Raw genomic sequence first — 18,993 nt, forward strand, 5'->3', positions numbered from 1 at the left:
ATGACTGTGTGGGGCCTGCTTGTGATTCTCTTTCCATCTCTCTCTGCCCCTCCCCCACTCATGTGCACGTGCTCTCTCTGTCTCTCAGAAAGAAATAAACTTTATTTAAAAAAAAAAAGAAATTTGTCATCCTCTGATTTGGGGAAAGGAAAGGAATTTTACAAAAGTTATTCTTCCTGGTATTAATTATCTTTTCGAATCAGGTGCCTACCTCATTCATTTGAAAAAGAGACGATAAATTCCAGGGCCACTGGGTGATCTGTTTTTAAACCTTCCGCGGATGTGAAAAGCAGGTCCCTGACTCGGATCAACAGCTCACCTTCACTTAGCAAACATCTAGCTCTCAAAGAGATACTCACTTATTCAAATCAATTTCATAAGTTTGCATACGAGGCTTATCTCCCGTCTTGTCTGGGTCCCATCGGTAGATGGCAAACTTCTTGATTCGGGGAGCTGTGGCTGCCGCTGTCTGTGCCCCCCGGCAGGCCTGAAATCGAAAAGGTTCACAAGAAGGGGGGAAAAAAAACTATTAAAAATGCAAGACAAATCCTACCGTTTAGCTGGTGCTTTAAACTACAGCACTGGCTATAAACCCACACGTTACTGTCTTCTTGCAAAAGGCATTCAATAGCCATCAAATATTAAGCACCTAGCATGTCACGTACCAGACATGGTGCTGGGGGCTAGTGAAATAGCACTTAACGAAACAGTCTTTGCCCTCACGGAATCTACTTTAAGCAAGAGAGAAATTAAATATTTATGATAAAGTATAAAGAGGGAAGAATACAGAAAAGACTTACACTAGTACAAGAGATCAGGGAAGGCCCCATAAATGATAATGAAGCTGAGACTTGGTGAGTAGGGATTCGAGAGTGTTATAAACTGAGGGAACACGTGTAGAGGCCTGGATGGGGGAGAGCACAGCGCATCTGGGAGAAAAGTCCAATATGAGTCAGGGGGGCTTGAGTAAGGTCGGAGGAGTGGGAAATGTGAGGAAGTCAAGATTCTGATGTTACCCTAAGAGCAATGAGAAGCCAGAACGAATTATCAGGTGGATGACATGATCATTTTTATTTTTGAGAACGATATCACTGGCTACAAAGGAAGAATTGTCAGGCAACACGCGGAGAGACCAGTAGAAAGCTACCGCGGTTGTCAAAACGAGATGCCGGTGTTTCTAGATTAGGTGTCTCCATCAGTCTGGGCTGTTGTAACAAGACATCAAAGACTGAGTGGCTTAAACACGACAAATTTCTCACGGTTCTGGAGGCTGGGAAGTCCAAGATCAAGGTCTCAGGCAGACTTGGTGTCTGACGAAGACCCTCTTCTTGGTTGACAGATGGCCACCTCCTTGCTGTCTCATGTGGCGGAGAGACAGATCTCACGTCTTTTCCCCTTTGTGTAAGGGCACTAATCCCATCGTAAGAGCTCTACCCTCATGACCTCATCTAACCCTGATTTCCTCTCATACGTTCCATCTTTAAATAGCATCATAATGGGGATTAGAGTTTCGACGTTTGAACTTGGGGGAACACGAACGTTCAGCTCACAGCACTGCAGCAGGAAAGACGGTGAAGAATACTGTAAAACAGAACCCATGTAGGGAACTAACCAACACCCGAGTCCTGTTCTCCATGATGATTCTATCCCATCTCCTGGACACTTACATCTCTGCCAGCGGGTCTCACACGGTGAGCTCAGCAACTCCAGAGTGCTACCACCTTAGAGGCTGCTATGAGAGGGTCAGGTTAAGAGGGCTGGTCTCTGGTTAATTCCGTCCTTCACCAGAACAGCTCCCCCATGACATATTTACAAAAAGGGTGCTGTTGCTCAAAAGTTTTATATTTAAATTCACGCTCATTTTTTTTTTCAAAATTTTTTAATGTTCATTTATTTTTGAGACAGAGAGAGAAAGAGCATGAACGAGGGAGGGTCAGAGAGAGAGGGAGACACAGAATCTGAAGCAGGCTCCGGGCTCTGAGCTATCAGCACAGAGCCTGACGCGGGACTCGAACTCATGGACTGTGAGATCATGACGTGAGCTGAAGTCGGTCGCTTAACCGACTGAGCCACCCAGGCGCCCCAATTCACACTCATTTTTAAGGCCACAATTTATTATTGCCAGGAACTGTAGTAAATGCTTTATACTAATTACTCCACTGAGTCTTTGTATGAGAAAAATGGGGCTCAGCGACCGAGCGATGGGCCCATGATAACACAGCTGACAAGAGGAGTTACGACTGGAACCCAAGTCTGTCTGACCCCAGAGCCGATGCTCCTGAACACTGTACTAGTCATTTGTGAATATTTGGAGGTTTCTTCTTGGCTCTGTCTCCTTTTTATGTCTCAATGCCTTGAGGGCATGTGTATTAGAGTTCTCCAGAGAAACAGAACCAACAGTGTGTCTATCCATATAAATACATGATACATATGAAAGGTATATATACACATATACATATACATAAAAAGAGATTTTTTTTTTTTTATGAGAAATTGGCTCACATGATTATAGAGGATAGAAAGTCCCAAGAGCTGCAGTTAGCAAGCGGAGAGCGAGGAGAGCCAATGATGTAAATCTAGTCAAAGCTTGAAGGTCCATGAACAGGAGAGCCGATGATGTGGTTCTAGGCCAAAGGCCAGCAGGCTTAAGACCCAAGAAGAGTCGATGTTTCAGTTCGAAAGCAGTCAGGCAGGAAGAATTCCTTCTTATTTGGAGGAAGGGGAGCCTTTTGGTCTATTCATGCCTTCAACTGATTGGATAAGGCCCACCTACATCAGGAAGGTCAATCTGCATTACTGGGTCTATTGATTTAAATGTTAACCTCCTCTAAAAACACCCTCACAGAAACACCCAAAATGTCTGACCAGCTATCTGGCCCCCTGTGGCCCAGCTGACACATAAAACTAATCATTCACAGAATGGAACAGGTTCTATTTTGCATCTTCTAGCATACCTGGTCCAGGCCTTTGTGTATAGCATTTCAATTCGTGGTTAGGAAAAATTGAAGACACACGCAAGAAATTATACTGGAATTTAAAATAAAATTAAATAAAAAAAAAAAGAAAAAAGTACAAAGCAAAAATTGAGCATTAGGCAAATGCAAACATGCTGTCCCCATTCCACAGTCCTTGAAGACCTTTCCCTCGAGGTGAACACACAAGGCGGCCACCGCTGGCTCTACCCTGGGAGCAGAGCAGGGATCCTGTCAGTCCAACGGCAGTTAGAAGCTGAGCCCCTGGTCTGTATGCAGAAACACACAGACTATATCCCAGGTCAGCTAACTCTCTTACAAACTGGTAAAAACAGACAAAACTGGGGAGGTTAATGGTGTAATTACAAGAGGTGCGATGGTGTTTCTTACTTGCCGGCAAAAAATGTCCCAAATTAAGTGAGGCTGAAAATATAAACATCAGCTACCAAGAGGAAAAAAGGAAAGATGGGAAGATGAAAGTGAAGGTGAAGAGAAAAGCAGATTTTTCCTTTATCACCAGGCTGGCTAACGTCAGCAATAAGAGGAAAGTCATTTCTACAAAAGAACATCTTCCATTAGGGACTTCCATTTTTTTTTTTCTTCTTCTTTAGCAGGATTCTATTCCATGCTACTGTATTTTACTTATTCTTTTTTTTTTTTTTAATTTTTTTTTTCAACGTTTTTTATTTATTTTTGGGACAGAGAGAGACAGAGCATGAACGGGGGAGGGGCAGAGAGAGAGGGAGACACAGAATCGGAAACAGGCTCCAGGCTCCGAGCCATCAGCCCAGAGCCTGACGCGGGGCTCGAACTCACGGACCGCGAGATCGTGACCTGGCTGAAGTCGGACGCTTAACCGACTGCGCCACCCAGGCGCCCCTATTTTACTTATTCTTAAAAAGCTCTCTGCAGGGCCTGAACTCATGACTCCAAGATTAAGAGTCGCTCCCTTCACCAACTGAGCCAGCCAGGCGTCCCTAGGGACTCCATTTTGTAAAACAGGAACATTTGGCTAACGCCACCTTGTGGCACTTAAGACAAAGTGAAGGAAGTGAAAAGAAAAGATCACTGAAGATACGCCAGCAGGCTTCTGCTTGCTTAGTGCTTCACCTCGTTTTGGTTAGATGATAAAGTCTACTTCATTATGATAAAACTCACCAATTTTAAGTGTACAGTTTGAAGAGTTTTAATAAAGTGGTATAACTGCTACCATAATTATGACGGCACACTTCCACCTAGAAAGTTCTCTAGTGTTCCTTTACAATCAGTGCCCACTCCCTCCCCCTTGCAACTGATCTGCTTTCTATCACTACAGATTTTTTTTACAGAATTTCATTTTTAAAAATATTTATTAATTTTTGAGAGAGAAGAACGAGCAGGGGAGGGGCAAAGACAGGGGACAGAAGATCCAAAGTGGGCCCTGCGCTAACAGCAGAGAGTCTGATGTGGGGCTCATGATCCGCGAGATCCTGACCTGAGCTGAAGTCATACAATTAACCCACTGAGCCACCCAGGCACCCCTGCCCCCTTTTACAGAATTTCATATAAATGCAATCAGACAGTGCATCCTGGGTCTAGCTTTTACCACCTAATATAATGCTTCTGGGTTTCCCTCATGCTGTCGCATATATCCAGTCTGTTGTTTTGTTAAAAAATTAAACTTTCCATTCTGAGATAACTGTAGAATCACATGCATTTTTAAGAATTAATAATGAGACCCCTCATACCCTTTACTCAATTTCCCCCAATGAAAACAGTCCCGATCTATAGCACAAACTCAAAACATCAGCACTGATAACGGTCAAGACACAGAGCATTCCCACCCCCGAAAAGAACCCCGGGATTGCTTTATCAAAGCCACTCCTCTCATACCTCCCCCCTTAGTCCCTCACTCTTGTAATTTTGTTATTTCAACAATGTTATATAAATGGAATCATCTAGTATGGAACCTTTTGATTGGTTTTTCTCCATTCAGCAGCATTCTCTGGAGATTCATCCAAGTTGTGTGCACGTCAACAGTAGTTTCTTTTTACTACCGAGTAGTGCTGCATGATATGATGGACCCTAGTTTGCCCAGCCATTCTCCCACTAGAGGACCTCGGGGCTGTTTCCAGTTTTTGGCTATTATGAATGAAATTATAACGAGTACGTGTGAACATATCTCCACTTCTCTGGGATAAATAAATGCCCAGGAAGGTAACTCCTGGATTCCAGGACAGTTGCATATCTCGTTTTTTTTACAAAATAACCAAATTATTTCCCAGAGTGGGTGGCTGCCTTGCCTGTGGTAGGTGGTAGAGAGAGGGAGAAAAATAAAATGCATTTAAAAAAATATCTAACTCCTTAAAAAAGAAACTTTTTTTTTTTTTTAACACTAAAATATTGGTAAAGCTTGGACTTTCAAAAAAACTTGGGACTTTGAGGTTGTCAATTACAGCTTCGTGGCCGTGAAGCCTGATTTAAAAGTACTGAGGGCAACAGGCATCCAGCCGTATCAAGCTTGGTCTCATTCCCACAAAACCTGCCAAAGGTGACCGTGGATTCGTGCAACGGGTCCTCACCTTAACAACTCTTTCTAATACGTATGTCTGCTTCATATCCACTCTACAAAACTACAAAGGTCTAGACTTGATCATGCAGATCTTCCCAAAAGTGATTAGGTTTTTAGACATCATTTACGAAGTCTTATCTTGTGAACGATGTGAGCAAGAAACCACAAGGGTGCATCACAACAGAGCACCATGAGGAACCCCAAACCATAACTCATTCTTTAAAAAACACCTAATTTAAGTTTATTTTGAGTTAAAAACATGTTTTACACAACACTTGGAGGGATAATGGGGGGGGGGGGCGGCTAACAGGAATGAGGAGAGAAGATGCAAAAAATAAAAATTACCAGAGGTGGTTGTGGTTCTAAACTGAAGGAGTTTGCTTGTCTTGAGCTGCACTAAGAGTTAATCCACAGGATTATGGCAGCTGTGATAAGAACAAATACATTTATGCAATAGAGAAACGTGAACATTTGTTATGTCGGTGTTCTAGTAGAAGTAAAAAAAAAAAAAAATAATGGCTTTCATTCACTGAGCCCCTACCGTGTAAGAAATGTTGTACTAAATTGTCTCTAATCTTTATAACATCTCTACAAAGGGAAGTTTTATTATTCTCATTAAAAAATTAAAATGGGGCGCCTGGGTGGCTCAGTTGGTTAAATGTCCAACTCTTGATTTTGGCTCAGGTCATGATCTCAGGGTTGTGGGATTGAGCCCCACGTCTGGCTCCGTGCTGAGTGTGGAGCCTGTTTGGGATTCTTTCTCTCTCCCTCTGCCCCTCTCCCTGCTCATTCTCTCTCTAAAATAAAAATAAAAAATAGGGGCTCCTGGGTGGCTCAGTTGGTTAAGTGTCCGACTTCGGCTCAGGTCATGATCTCAAGGTGTTGGAGTTTGAGCCCTGTGTTGGGCTCTGTGCCAACAGTTCAGAGCCTGGAGCCTGTTTCGGATTCTGTGTCTCCCTCTCTCTCTGCTCCCTCCCCGCTCATGCTCTGTCTCTATCTCTCAAAAGTAAATAAACGTAAAAAATAAAAATAAAAATAAAAAGTAAAATAAAAATCATAGACCAAAAGAGCCAGGATTCAAACACAGGTTTCTTTGTTTTTGTTTTTAATCTCCAAAGCCCGACCTTTTACCCATTATACATGTGGCGAAAATGCAAATCCAATACTGAAGAGCACAAAGATAATTCCTTTCCTCAAACAAATCCAAGGGACACTGAATTCATACAATTAGTAAGATCTTGCGCAGTAGCTGGCCCAGACACACTCATTTATTTGTTCGATAAATAATTACAGAGTGGCTAATATGTTCCAAGGGCTGTTCTAGGCCCTGGGGATCAGGGCAAAACACACACACACTCTGATCCTTATGGAGCTTATGGTGACTGGAGACACACACAAATAAGATCTATAGTAATGTCAGGGGGTGATAAGTACAATGCAGAGGGTGGCCAGGGAACTCTTCACTGAAAAGGTGACAGCTAAGCAAAGACCTGAAAGGTGAGTAAGTAAGCCATACCTAACTCAGGGGAAGAGCAAATTGGGCAGAGGGGACACTGAGCCCAAATCTTGAGGTGAAAATGTGTTTGAGGAGCAACAAGGCAGTCAGTGTAGTTGAGAATGGAGTGAGCTACAGGGGCAGGAATGGGGGAGGAGATCGGGAAGTTAATGGGACAGCCAGATCACATAGGATCCTGTAAGGTTCTTTTTTTTTTTTTTTTTTTTTAAACATTTATTTATTTTTGAGAGACAGAGAGAGGCAGAGCATGAGCAGGGGAGGGGCAGAGAGAGAGGGAGACACAGAATCTGGAAGCAGGTTCCAGGCTCCGAGCTGTCAGCACCGAGCCCGATGCAGGGCTCGAACCCATGAATCACGAGATCATAACCTGAGCTGAAGCTGGAAGCTTAACGGGCCAAACCACCCAGGCGCCCCCCCCCCCCCCCCCCCGCTTTTTTTAAAGTAATCTCTGTGCTGGAACTCATGACCCAGAGATCAACAGTCTCATGCTCTACCGACTGAGCCAGCCAGGTACCCCCTAGCAAATTTCTTTAAATGCACTCAATGAGTTGTATATTTGAGATTCCAACTTTGGAGAATATTCTATCTCTCTCTTTTTAAATTAAGTACACTCTATGCCCAACATGGGCCTTGAACTCATGACCTCAAGATCAAGAGTCGCGTGCAGTACTGAATGAGCCAGCCAGGTGCCCTGACCTTGTAATGGTTTTTGCTTTTACCGTAAGATGAGAAAATACTGGTTTTGAGCAGAGGAGTGACAGAGTCAGATTTAAGCTTTGAAAGGATTATTTTGGTTTGTGTTGAGAATCAAAGATGAAAGTGAGAAAACCACACAAGAATTACAGTATACGGTAATTAGCTAAGGGATGTTGGCAGCTTGAACCAGGCTGGTGGCTGTGGATGGTAAGAAGCGGTAAGTTTTGTTTTGTTTTTGCCTTTTTTTAGAAGTGGTAAGTTTCTGAATACATTTTAAGAAGGAACTGATAGGATTTCCATGCAGACTGGATGTGACAGCGGGGCAAAGAGCAAGGATGACTGCACTTTTTGGCCCAAGCCCCATAGAAGATGGAGGTGCCATCACCTGAGAAGGAAGGACAGAGTGGGGCTGTGTGTGGTGAGGGGTAGGTACTAGGAGCTGGGTTTTGGGCCAACAAAGTTTGTGATGTATTATCAGATATCCAGGTGGATATTAAAAAAAAAATTTTTTTTAAATGTTTATTTATTTTGAGACAGAGAGAGAGCAATAGGGGTGGGGCAGAGAGAGAGAGAGAGAGCAAGAGAGAGAATCCCAAGCAGGGTCCATGCTGGCAGCACAGAGCCCTCTTTTTTTTTTAATTTTTTTTAACGTTTATTTATTTTTGAGACAGAGAGAGACACAGCATGAACGGGGGAGGGTCAGAGAGAGAGGGAGACACAGAATCTGAAACAGGCTCCAGGCTCTGAGCTGTCAGCACAGAGCCCGACGCGGGGCTCGAACTCACGGACCGCGAGATCGTGACCTGAGCCGAAGTCGGCCACTTAACCGACTGAGCCACCCAGGCGCCCCACAGAGCCGTCTTTTGTATAGGGGTAGGGAGTATTAATATCTACCTTATAAACTGGAGAGTCAACCTTCTAGCATAGCCCAGAAAATAATTTCTGCTTTTCAGTGTTGGCAATATCATCAGTTTCTGATTGGCAGATGGGCATCCTAAGACCTGCCAGTGCTCAGAACAATGATACACACAAATGAAAGCGGGCAGTACTTGCCCTAACGGAATTCACGATCTAGATGAAGAAATAAGGCAATACAATTGCAGGTAATACATTACAGCTAAACACTTATAGGCAGAACTATGGTTCAGTGCAGACTAATGCATGAAAGGAATTCAGAAGAGCCATATTCTACTGTGTCTTAGAGTCCGAGGAACCTCAACATCACTCAGATAATACACCAAGCTCATTTCGGGACTCTTATGAGGTGACTTTCGTGGGTATGAATGCACATTCCTACGAGGGGGAGTGGACAGGAGGCAGCTCTCTATTTCTCTAGCCTCAGGAGGCCCTGCAACGGCCTCACCTGGAATTATGAAACTGACCTATGAAACCAACCTTCTGCTCAACTCATTCATGGAAGAGGGACCTGAGCTTTGGAACTCGCTCTCACTGGTGGGGCTCTCACAACTTGACTGCTTGCTCAGCAACTATGAAAGGACCTGGTAAACAAGGTCATTACTACTCATTAATGCTCAGCGGATACAAACTTCCAGCTCTGATAGGCAGTCCTCCTTCCCTATCTCCCCTTTTTAGAAAGACTATAAAATGACTCATTCAAGTTCATATACAGCACATTGGAAAGAACTAGCATTTGAAGGCAGGCCGTATGCTCTGTGTTATGCAGCCAGGGCTGTATTTAAAATGAGAGAGATTCTCGTGTCAGTGCAAGAATATTTCTGGTTCACCTGTGCCCAGATCTGGGCTAAGAGTTTTTCCCATATTATGTAACAAACAGACAAACAAGCTGGATTTTGGTCTTAGATCTACCACTTTGCAGCTGTGATATTTTGAGCAAGTAAAAAAATTTTCTCTGGGGCCTCAGTTTTGAAACTTCTAAAAAGGAGGTAAGAACTACTATTCGCCCACGTTGCAGGGGTTGTTGAGGAGCTGAGAGGAGGAGACAGACTTCAAAGGGATTTGTAGGGGCACCCGGGGGGGACTTGGTGGGTTAAGTGTTCAACTTCAGCTCAGGTCATGATCTCACAGTCTGTGAGTTCGAGCCCGGCGTCAGGCTCTGTGCTGACAGCTCGGAGCCTGGAGCCTGCTTCAGAATCTGTGGTTCCCTCTCTCTCTGCCCCTGCCCCGCTCATGCTCCATCTTTCTCTGTCTCTCAAAAATAAATGAACGTAAAAAAAAAAAAAAAAAAAAGGATTTGTAAATTCTTAGTTCCTTATGTGTGCAATGCCAATTTCCCTTCCCCTTCCAAATAAATCTTCCATTTGGAACGGAGATAATTGTGTAGAGTCCTAATACAAGGGGTGTGGGGAAACTTATCACCGCAAACTGAGTAGTAAATAAGGGCAGCACCAGGCTCAGTTCCTATGGGATCCATGCCAAAACTCTGAGCTTGGTACTGTCGTAAGCCCTTTACAGACAGGGACACTGAGTCAGTGTCATCCGACACTGCTTTAAGGCACCTTTCCCGCAGCCCCCCACCCCCACCGGGAAGGGCCCAGATCCTTCGGGGATCTGATTTGCCTCCATTTTCCCTTTCCTCTGCCCTTTATTAATTCCGGTCCAGTCTCTGTTTACTGAGCCCCCAACCCTGCACCCTGGAGGAGAGACCTCGATTCCCAGCTCCCATTCCTCCCACTCCCGCAGCCCTGTGTCTTCCACAGAGGCTAGTTTGAGGACAGAGAACGGGCTTAGAGCCCAAACGTTTGGATTCGAATTCGGCTACAACAGTCACTCGCTTGCCACATGACCTTGGGCACCTCAAGACCCCCCCCCCCCCGAATACTTTCCCCTTAACTTAAAAAAAAAAAATCGTCTCCGCCCTGATAAACTCCCGGGCTGCGGCGAGGCGCAGAAGGATAACGGACTGGGATGCTCCAGGACCAAACCCGCGCGCGACACAGCGGGAGCGGGTCCTTCCACTCCCTGTGGCCTTGTCCTGTGCTCCCTCGCCCTCCTCCACGGCCCCCTCAGCGCCAGGCTGCCTCCATGACTCTCATGCCTGCCCTCTTCCTCCGGCCCCGCAGCTCACCTGCAGGCAGGCTCCGCCAAGGGCCGTGGCCGGGAACCGGCGCCTCAAGGAGACTCCGACCGCCGCCGCCGCCATCTTGGCTCCTGACGTCAAGCCCCACCCCTTAACCCTGAGGTCGCTCTCCGCCGTCGTCCCGCCGAGCACCGCGGCGCCCAGCCGGCATCCGCCGAGGCCCCGCTAGCCGGGCAGGAGCCGCCGAGTGGGAGGCGGTTCCAGTTTCCCCGGTGGGAGGAGGGAAGGCGGAGAAAGCCAACGCGAGCGTGCGCAGTTGCGGTGTGCGCGGCGCATGCTAATGGACCTCCCGCCTTCCTAAGGTGACCTTCCCAGAAGGGAGCGGAGTCGGAGAGGGGGGGTGTTGGGACGGCTGGGGCTGAGAGGACGGCGGGGAGGAGCCACCCGATCGGGAGTGCAGTCCGTATTTGGCCCCCTCTTCTTCCTGAAAATTTGTCAGTAGTATCACTCATCTCTTAGTGATGAGCTTAGTGGCTTTGGTCAGACATTTGTCAGACGCGGTGTTGTTTGCCCGAGACTGTCCTGGTTTCAGCACGGCTTACTTAGCCATTTAGCAGCAGAATCCATTGCTTGAACACCTGCTATACGCCTAGCATTGGGATCCATCATCTCACTTAAGACCCAAAACAGTCTTACGGGAGAGGTCTGTGCATGAAGTCTCCACTTTGGGTATTTCAGTTGCCTTCCCCAACCTCTCCGTGGCTCATCCCAGGACCAGCCTCCCTCTGGGGGCTTGATGACCTCAGTCTTCCGAGTCACATGGTCTCCTGGGTCACCTGGGGCGTTTATGCAGGTAGTTAGCTTTCCAGGTACTTGTGTTTGTCAGGAATGATGTTTCCCTTCTCTGCCTGCTTGTTTGTGACATACGAAGGGCATCTTTTCATAGTCTTTGGTTTCCTCTCACAGCTCATGTAGATGCGGCTGGGGAAATTAAGATGGCCAGGCAAATTGGTTTGTTGGGGCTAAGTTTCTGGAGCCCTGGGCTGGAACCAGCCAGCTACACTGCTGTCTGATCTCATTAAAGGAGGTGTGTAGTGAGGTCACAAGAAACAGCCTGGACCCCTGGGTCTAACCTTGAATCTTCTCAAGGCTGTGTGACCTTGAACAAGTCCCTCCCCATCTCTGGCCTATAGTTTCCTTGCCTGTAGCATCAGGGTGTTGGGCCAGCTGATTTAGGGTTCTGGGATTCATGTGACTGTCTTGGGGCGCTGTCTTGGCGGTGACTATTGACAAGGCTGAGGTCACCTTGGCTTTCCACTGGGGCTGACCCAGCACTGGAATAGGGCTTCTCCAAGTCTGCCCCAGGGCCTCTTGGGCCACCCAACCTGGATGGAATCATGGGAAGATTATCACCCTCTCTCTAACTCCTCCTGGCTGAATCGTCTTCTGAGATGAAGGGAGAGCATCCTCTCCCTCCAAGGAACGTGTTCCTAAAGAATGGGGCCCATTGGCATTTTCACGACTCTTGTCTCCAAGGTCGATGCTACTCCTAGATAAGTGATAACTCTTTTACTGTACCCAGGTCACCTTGGAAAGAGCCATCTGAGGCCAGCAGAAGTGAGACCTTGATTTATGGAGGGGCTCCTGGTGCCAATGGGCCCACGCGCCCTGCAGTCACATCGTTCCTGGGCTTCATGGGGATTTGGGGAGCTCAGAGTTATGGAGGAACAAATTCCTGGGCGGCTGCACCTCCGCCCTGAACTTTGGGATTCCAGAAAGGCACAGCTGCACGGCTTAGAGGTTTTCATGGCCAGCTCCTGACAGATCTTCCCAAGGTGTCCTCATGGTGAGAACCAAGGTTTTTTTCTTTGTCAGTTTCCATTTGTCTAGCGAGTGAAGTATGGCTTTTCAACAGTTGGCTAGTCACTTTAAGTTTATGCGGAACCTCATCGCTTACAAATGTGTTTACATAAACAGTCTGCTTCGTCCTCATAACAACCCTTCCAGTTGGAATAACTCCTCCCCCTCCCCCCCGCCCCCATTTTACAGACTTTCTTAGTCTTTGGGTAATGAGAAAGGTGAGCAATCTGGGGTGAGAATCTTGCATCAGGAGTGCTTCCTTTCCCAAGGGCTGGAAATCCACTCGAGAGTTAAAAATTAAACCCCAAGAGCATTGTGTTGTATCCACTGTCATTTGTACGATCAACTCTATTTCTAGTGTCTTGTGATTTAGGGCAACCTGCACTGATTCCCCTCCCCCACCCCCAACCAGAGGGCCAAGGATTTAAGAGAGATTTATTTTATTTTATATATATATATATATATTTATTTATTAAATATGAAATTTATTGTCAGATCGGCTTCATACAACACCCAGTGCTCATCCCAACAGGTGCCCTCCTCAATACCCATCACCCACCCTCCCCGCCCTCCCACCCCCCAAAAGAGATTTATCAGGTAAGATTTAGGGGAGAAATATCAGATAATTTTATTGCCTGGGAGAGTTATTTGTCTCCAAGAAAAACCCACCTCACCCCAATTCATCTCTGTGGTGGGACTTAGGATCCGTGCCATCCAAAATTTAGGATTTCATGCTCCTTCGACCAATGGGCTGTCACTCTTCCATCTCTCTGGCTGACCCCCTCCCGCCCTTTGTCCAGCTGTCTCCTGAGCATCTGTCTGGGTGTCCCAATGGCCTCTGAAACTCAACCTGTCCCCAATCATACATACCACCTGAGGCGCTCACATCTCTCTTTTCAGCACCGTCTACCCAATCTCTAAGCCAGAAACCTAGTGTGCACCTGACTCTTCCCCCTGCCACATCCAATCAACCACCAGCCCCCGGCATGGCCTCCAAGGTCTCCAGGTCAGCTGCCACCTCGAGAGGTACACAGCTGCTCCTGTGTACCAGGCCCTCTGCAGGGCACTCTGGGGACGTTTTCTCTGTCTAATCATTACAGCAACCCCACGAGGTAAGGATTTATGTCCTTCATTTCAAGTTGAGGCAGCTGAGCCTCAGAGACGGTCAACGCCTCACGTAAGTCACACAGCCGGGAGGTCAGGTCGGTATCCTCTGTTAGAGAGACGGCTGGGCTCTGGGCCTGCCACCCAAGGAACACAGTGGTTCACGGGCTCTTGGGAACGTAGTGGTTGCAGCTACTGTGTCTGGTCCACCTGCAGAGGGGGCCCCTGCTTCACAGAACTGCCCAAGCCTCCCTAATAGCCCTTTTCATCCTGCCCTTAGAAAGGGCTTATCTAGCCCCTCTTCCCTCCGAACCCCACCATATAATTAGACTTCTCAAAATATTCTCTCCGAGTGGGATGGGGACAATCATATGCTACAGACTTCTCCAATTTCATGAGCAGCCTCTGTGGAACTCCCGGAGCAAAAGTCACGAGCCACTCCCAGTCCAGATGGGGCTGCGTTTCGCACAGCTGAAGTCAGCTCAGCTGCTGGGACTTAGCGAGTGGCCCAGGGCCTTCTGGGGACTGTCACGTTGCTGGGCCCTATAGCATCACACCACAGCACACACCACACATGCACACACACAAAGAGCTCACCCACCCTGCTTAACCTCTGTCCCCCTCCTGTCTGCCTGCCCCATCACCAGCGTAGTCTCCAATTAGCAGTTAATTTGGTCCTCGGGGCGTGTGTGGGTGTGTGCTTTTTAAAGGCAGTACATGATACGACTCCCTTTCCAGCCGAATCTGAAGTTTGAGCACTTCTTCCTATCAGAGACAGAGCCGTGTAAATGAAATGCAAAAAAAGGAATCAGTGGTAAATATTCATTGGTAGTGACTATTTATTGGCTTACTGCAAACAGCTCAAGTCAGAGGGGGGAAGAAACTTAAAAGCGATTTTGACCTTCTAGAGAGCAAGGAGGGGGAGTGTTTAAGTCTGCCGGCCTTTGGGGGTTCAAATCCTGTTTTATCAGACATTTGCTGTGTGACATCGAGCAACTTACTTAGTGTCTCGGTGCATTACTTTCCTATGGCGTAAAATGGGGGGAGAGAATCATGGTCGTCTCATGGGCAGGAGTAAATGAATTAGTATCTGGAAGGAAGTGTAAGTCTTAAACTGGCAGTAGGAAGCCCAGCTGGGGGAATAAAAGAGGCCGAAGAGAGCTGTGAATTATTAGAGAGAAGAGATTATGCTAATCAGGATGGGAAGACTGCAGCATAAATAAGATGCCAAGGGTTTCGGGCGGCTTTAAAAAATTATTTAAAACTACATACGTAATTAAATTCTCACTATGTAAAAATTTCAAGCAACATAGGTAACGTGTAAATCCCCTCGTCACGCTACCTTTCGCAGAGGTGATTAGTATTGTCAATTTCAGGGATTGCTTCCCTATCTTTTTCTCTGCATGTACATACATATGTATGTTTCTATAGAAATCCATGGCTTTGCTTGGCGTTCTTTTTTTCTTTTTCTTTTAAATGCCAACATCACATGCTCTGCCTCGGAGCTCTTCCCGCATCAGTGTCCAAAATCTATTTCATCTCCATGCTGCCAACTGTTTAAATGTAGGGATGTGCCACAGTTTGATCATTCCTCAGGTGGTTTCTTAAAAAATGATTTTCCTATTAGCTTTTAATTTTTAATTTTTATTTTTTGAGAGAGAGAGAGAGAGCAAGCAAGTGCACGTGTGTGTGGTTGCATGCTTGAGCAGCCAAGGGGCAGAGGGAGAGAATCTTAGGCCCCATACTCAGCAAGGAGCCCATTGTGGGGCTCCGTCTCATGACCATGAGATCATGACCTGAACTGAAATCAAGAGTCAGATGCTTAACCAGCTGAGTCAGCCAGGCGCCCCATCATCGCCATTTCTTAAACGTGTCATACATTTACATCCGGTTGTGTCTCTGCTCAGTTTGCCAGCCCTCCCTTCTCTGACCAGGGGAGGGGCAGAGAGAGAGGGAGACACAGAATCTGAAACAGGCTCCAGGCTCTGAGCTGTCAGCACAGAGCCCGACGTGGGGCTCAAACCCATGGACGGTGAGATCATGACCTGAGCCGAAGTCGGACGCTTAACCGACCGAGCCACCCAGGCGCCCCCACAGCTCTTTGTACCTTATTCATTCCTCCATTCAGCAAATATTTGTCAGGTGCCTACTCTATCAATCTGCCTCCTTGCTCTCCTGTCTCCCTGACTTGGCAGTCAGTTCCTGGGGAAGGGGGTGAGCTCATGTCTCACGCATAGGGGTTTCCGGGGAGAACAAGTATCCTGGTTTACCCAGCACGGCTCCAGTTTTCATCAGTTATCTGGGTGGAGTTATTGGTAGCGCCCCCTTTTCACTCTGGCTTAGATGAAAAGATCACGCGATCACTTGAGTTTTACGCACGATAGACGCTTACCGTAACTGTTCGTTGGAAACAAGAACGGATGGTGGATGAATGAATGTAATTTGCCGCTCGCGATTTGAGATGCCGCCTTACCCTGGGCTGAAGACTGGAGGGAACGCGCTCCATTATGGAGAGGTCATTTCAACCTGGGCTCTGTTGCCTTTGAGGGGTTTGGTTTACGGAATCCTATAATCCCCAGACAGCTTGCTTATAGGTAGTGGGGCATTCTTGTTGTAAGATTCTAACGGGACATGCTGAGAAGTAACTAGCACAAAGGCAGCATTTATGAATGAAAGACGACGACCCATTGAACTGGGGTTAGGAAGCTGTTTCTTTTTTTCTTTTCTTTTTTTTTTTTTTAACGTTTATATATTTTTGAGACAGAGACAGAGCATGAACGGGGGAGGGTCAGAGAGAGAGGGAGACACAGAATCCGAAGCAGGCTCCAGGCTCTGAGCTCTCAGCACAGAGCCCGATGTGGGGCTCGAACTCACAGACCGTGAGATCATGACCTGAGCGGAAGTCGGACGCTCAACCGACGGAGCCACCCGGGCGCCCCAGGAAGCTGTTTCTAAGACGAGGTAGTGCAGAGCAGAGGTTCAGCAGGTGAGCTGAACAGTTGTTTCATTGTGTTTCATTCAGAACATATTTGCCGGGGTGCCCGGCTGGCTCAGTCAGTAGAGCGGTTGACTGTCAATCTCGGGGTCTTAAGTTCGAGCCTCACGCTGGGCATAGAGATTACTCAAAAAAATAAAAATCTTAAAAAAAAAAAAAAACCCAAAAAAACCGCAAACGTATTTGCTGAGCACTAGGTGCCAGGAACCGCAGGAGGGAAGTAAAACAGTCTTTCAACATTTTCAGCAACAGGGTAGCAGGGAAGGAGGGCTCCAGAATGCAGGTCCAGAGACGGCTCTGTAAGACTGCCTGGCCGGGGGCGCCTGGGTGGCTCAGTCGGTTGAGCGTCCGACTTCGGCTCAGGTCATGATCTCGAGGTTCGTGAGTTCGAGACCCACATCGGGCTCGCTGCTGTCAGCCTGTCAGCGCAGAGCCCGCTTCGGATCCTCTCTCCCCCTCTCTCTGCTCCTACCCCGTCTGCGCTCTCTCAAAAGTAAATATTAAAGTCATCTGGCGGTATGCCCCATGACGGACAAAACGGGCCTTAGCTGACAGAGCATGAAGGGCTGAGGCAGAAACAGGCTTGACCTGAACCTGGCACTTTGCTTCGAGACTGGCAAGAGAAGCCCAGACCTTCGCTTTCTCAAAGATCACGGCTCAAAAGGAGCCTGGGCTGCCCAGAGGTGAAGCACAGGGGAAGAGGCTGATTTCTCACAGCAGACAGGCTCGAGACAAGGCTGTTGAGCTGAGCTTTCTGCCTGGGCATGTCCTTTTTGTGGTTGTCCGGCTGGAGACGAGATTCCACACACTGTCACTTGATGTCACTCGCTATACTTAGTTACCAATAATATCGCCGTTAGGCCCCCTGGACCTGATGCCACTTGCAAGGGTCAGGATCCTGGATAAGTTCCACTTTCAGGCAGAATTCGTCCCTGGCTGCTCTTTTTTGGCGGGTGGGGTGGGGTGGAGGAGGGATCCTGCTTCTACACCTTTCGGCCATGCCGAGGCGTGGATTGGATCCCGTGTGGAATGAAGGGTTTGAGCTGAGGAGGACCTCAACTCGGCTCACCCGGGACTTGCCGCCCACATCCTAGAGTAACACACAGAAGCAAGTTGTATCCCAGGCAATGGTGAGGGGAAGGAGGCTAGAAGTGAGGGAGTTATATTTTCCCTTTCACGGGCATGGGGCCAGTGGGGGTTCTCATCTTGACAGGGGGCAGAGGCGACCTGGCCAAAGGCACTCCCCTGGCTGAGAGAGAGGCCAGTTCGGGCAACACAGCAGCAGCCACAGGCAAGAGGACCTTCTGGAGGGACAAGGCTCTGCACACCAGGGCTCTGGAGGGCTGACGTCTATTGTATACTTCTCTTTTCGGTGTTATAATAATAAATTTTTGTTAGCCATTGCAGTCAGACTAGCCAGACTCTGGGGATTTTAGGAATGTGCCTACTCTTATAATTGGGGCTCAGCCTGGCAGAGAAGATTCTAGAACTATGCTTTCAAACCTGGTAGCCACTTGTGGCTATCGAACACCTAAAATACGGCTAGTCTGGGGGCACCTGGGTGGCTCAGTCAGTTGAGCATCTGACTTCAGCTCAGGTTATGATCTTGTGGTTCGTGAGTTTGAGCTCTACACTGGGGTCGCTGCTCTCAGCCTGTCAGCACACAGCCCGCTTTGGATCCTCTGTCACCCTCTTTCTGCCCCTCCCCCGCTTGTGCCCTCCCCAAAATAAATAAATATTTTAAAAGTATGGCTAGCCTGAATGAAGATTTTAAGTACAAAATATCCATCAGCGTTCAAGGACTTACTATAGAAGAATGTGAAATGATGTGGTTCTGGGGGTGGTCTGGAGTTGACAACCAAGAAAGAATTCTTGAGATGTCTTTGGTGCAAAAAGGTATTGTTTTCTTTTTTTTTAATTAAAAAAATGTTTTTAACATTTATATATTTTTGAGACAGAGACAACATGAATGGGGGAGGGTCAGAGAGAGAGGGAGACACAGAATCCGAAACGGGCCCCAGGCTCTGAGCAGTCAGCACAGAGCCCGACGCGGGGCTCGAACTCACGGACCGTGAGATCGTGACCTGAGCCGAAGTCGGCTGCTCAACCGACTGAGCCAACCAGGCGCCCCCAAAAAGGTGGTTTTATTAAAGCACGGGGGGACAGGACCCGTGGGCAGAAAGAGCTGTCCAGGGATTGTGAGGAGTGACTGACTGTATACTCCTTGGGAGTTGGGGGAGGTAAAGGCAAGGGGAGGTCTCCAAAAGGACTTTCATAGGCTACAGAGGACTCACAGGGTCC

General features: G+C 47.5%; 1 protein-coding gene across 1 annotated transcript in view; it reads right to left on the bottom strand.

Moving 5' to 3' along the window:
- The window catches only part of SDHB (succinate dehydrogenase complex iron sulfur subunit B), a 30,789-nt gene extending 19,919 nt beyond the window's left edge, over nucleotides 1–10,870 (bottom strand). Inside the window, 2 exon segments of the mRNA NM_001290613.1 lie at nucleotides 360–487; nucleotides 10,782–10,870. Of these exon segments, the coding sequence (NP_001277542.1) occupies nucleotides 360–487; nucleotides 10,782–10,856 (203 nt within the window). The 5' untranslated portion in view covers nucleotides 10,857–10,870.
- Between the last annotated feature and the right edge of the window lie 8,123 nt (nucleotides 10,871–18,993).

The sequence above is a fragment of the Panthera tigris genome, chromosome C1 (genome assembly GCF_018350195.1).
Source record: "Panthera tigris isolate Pti1 chromosome C1, P.tigris_Pti1_mat1.1, whole genome shotgun sequence".
NCBI classification, from domain to species: domain Eukaryota; kingdom Metazoa; phylum Chordata; class Mammalia; order Carnivora; family Felidae; genus Panthera; species Panthera tigris.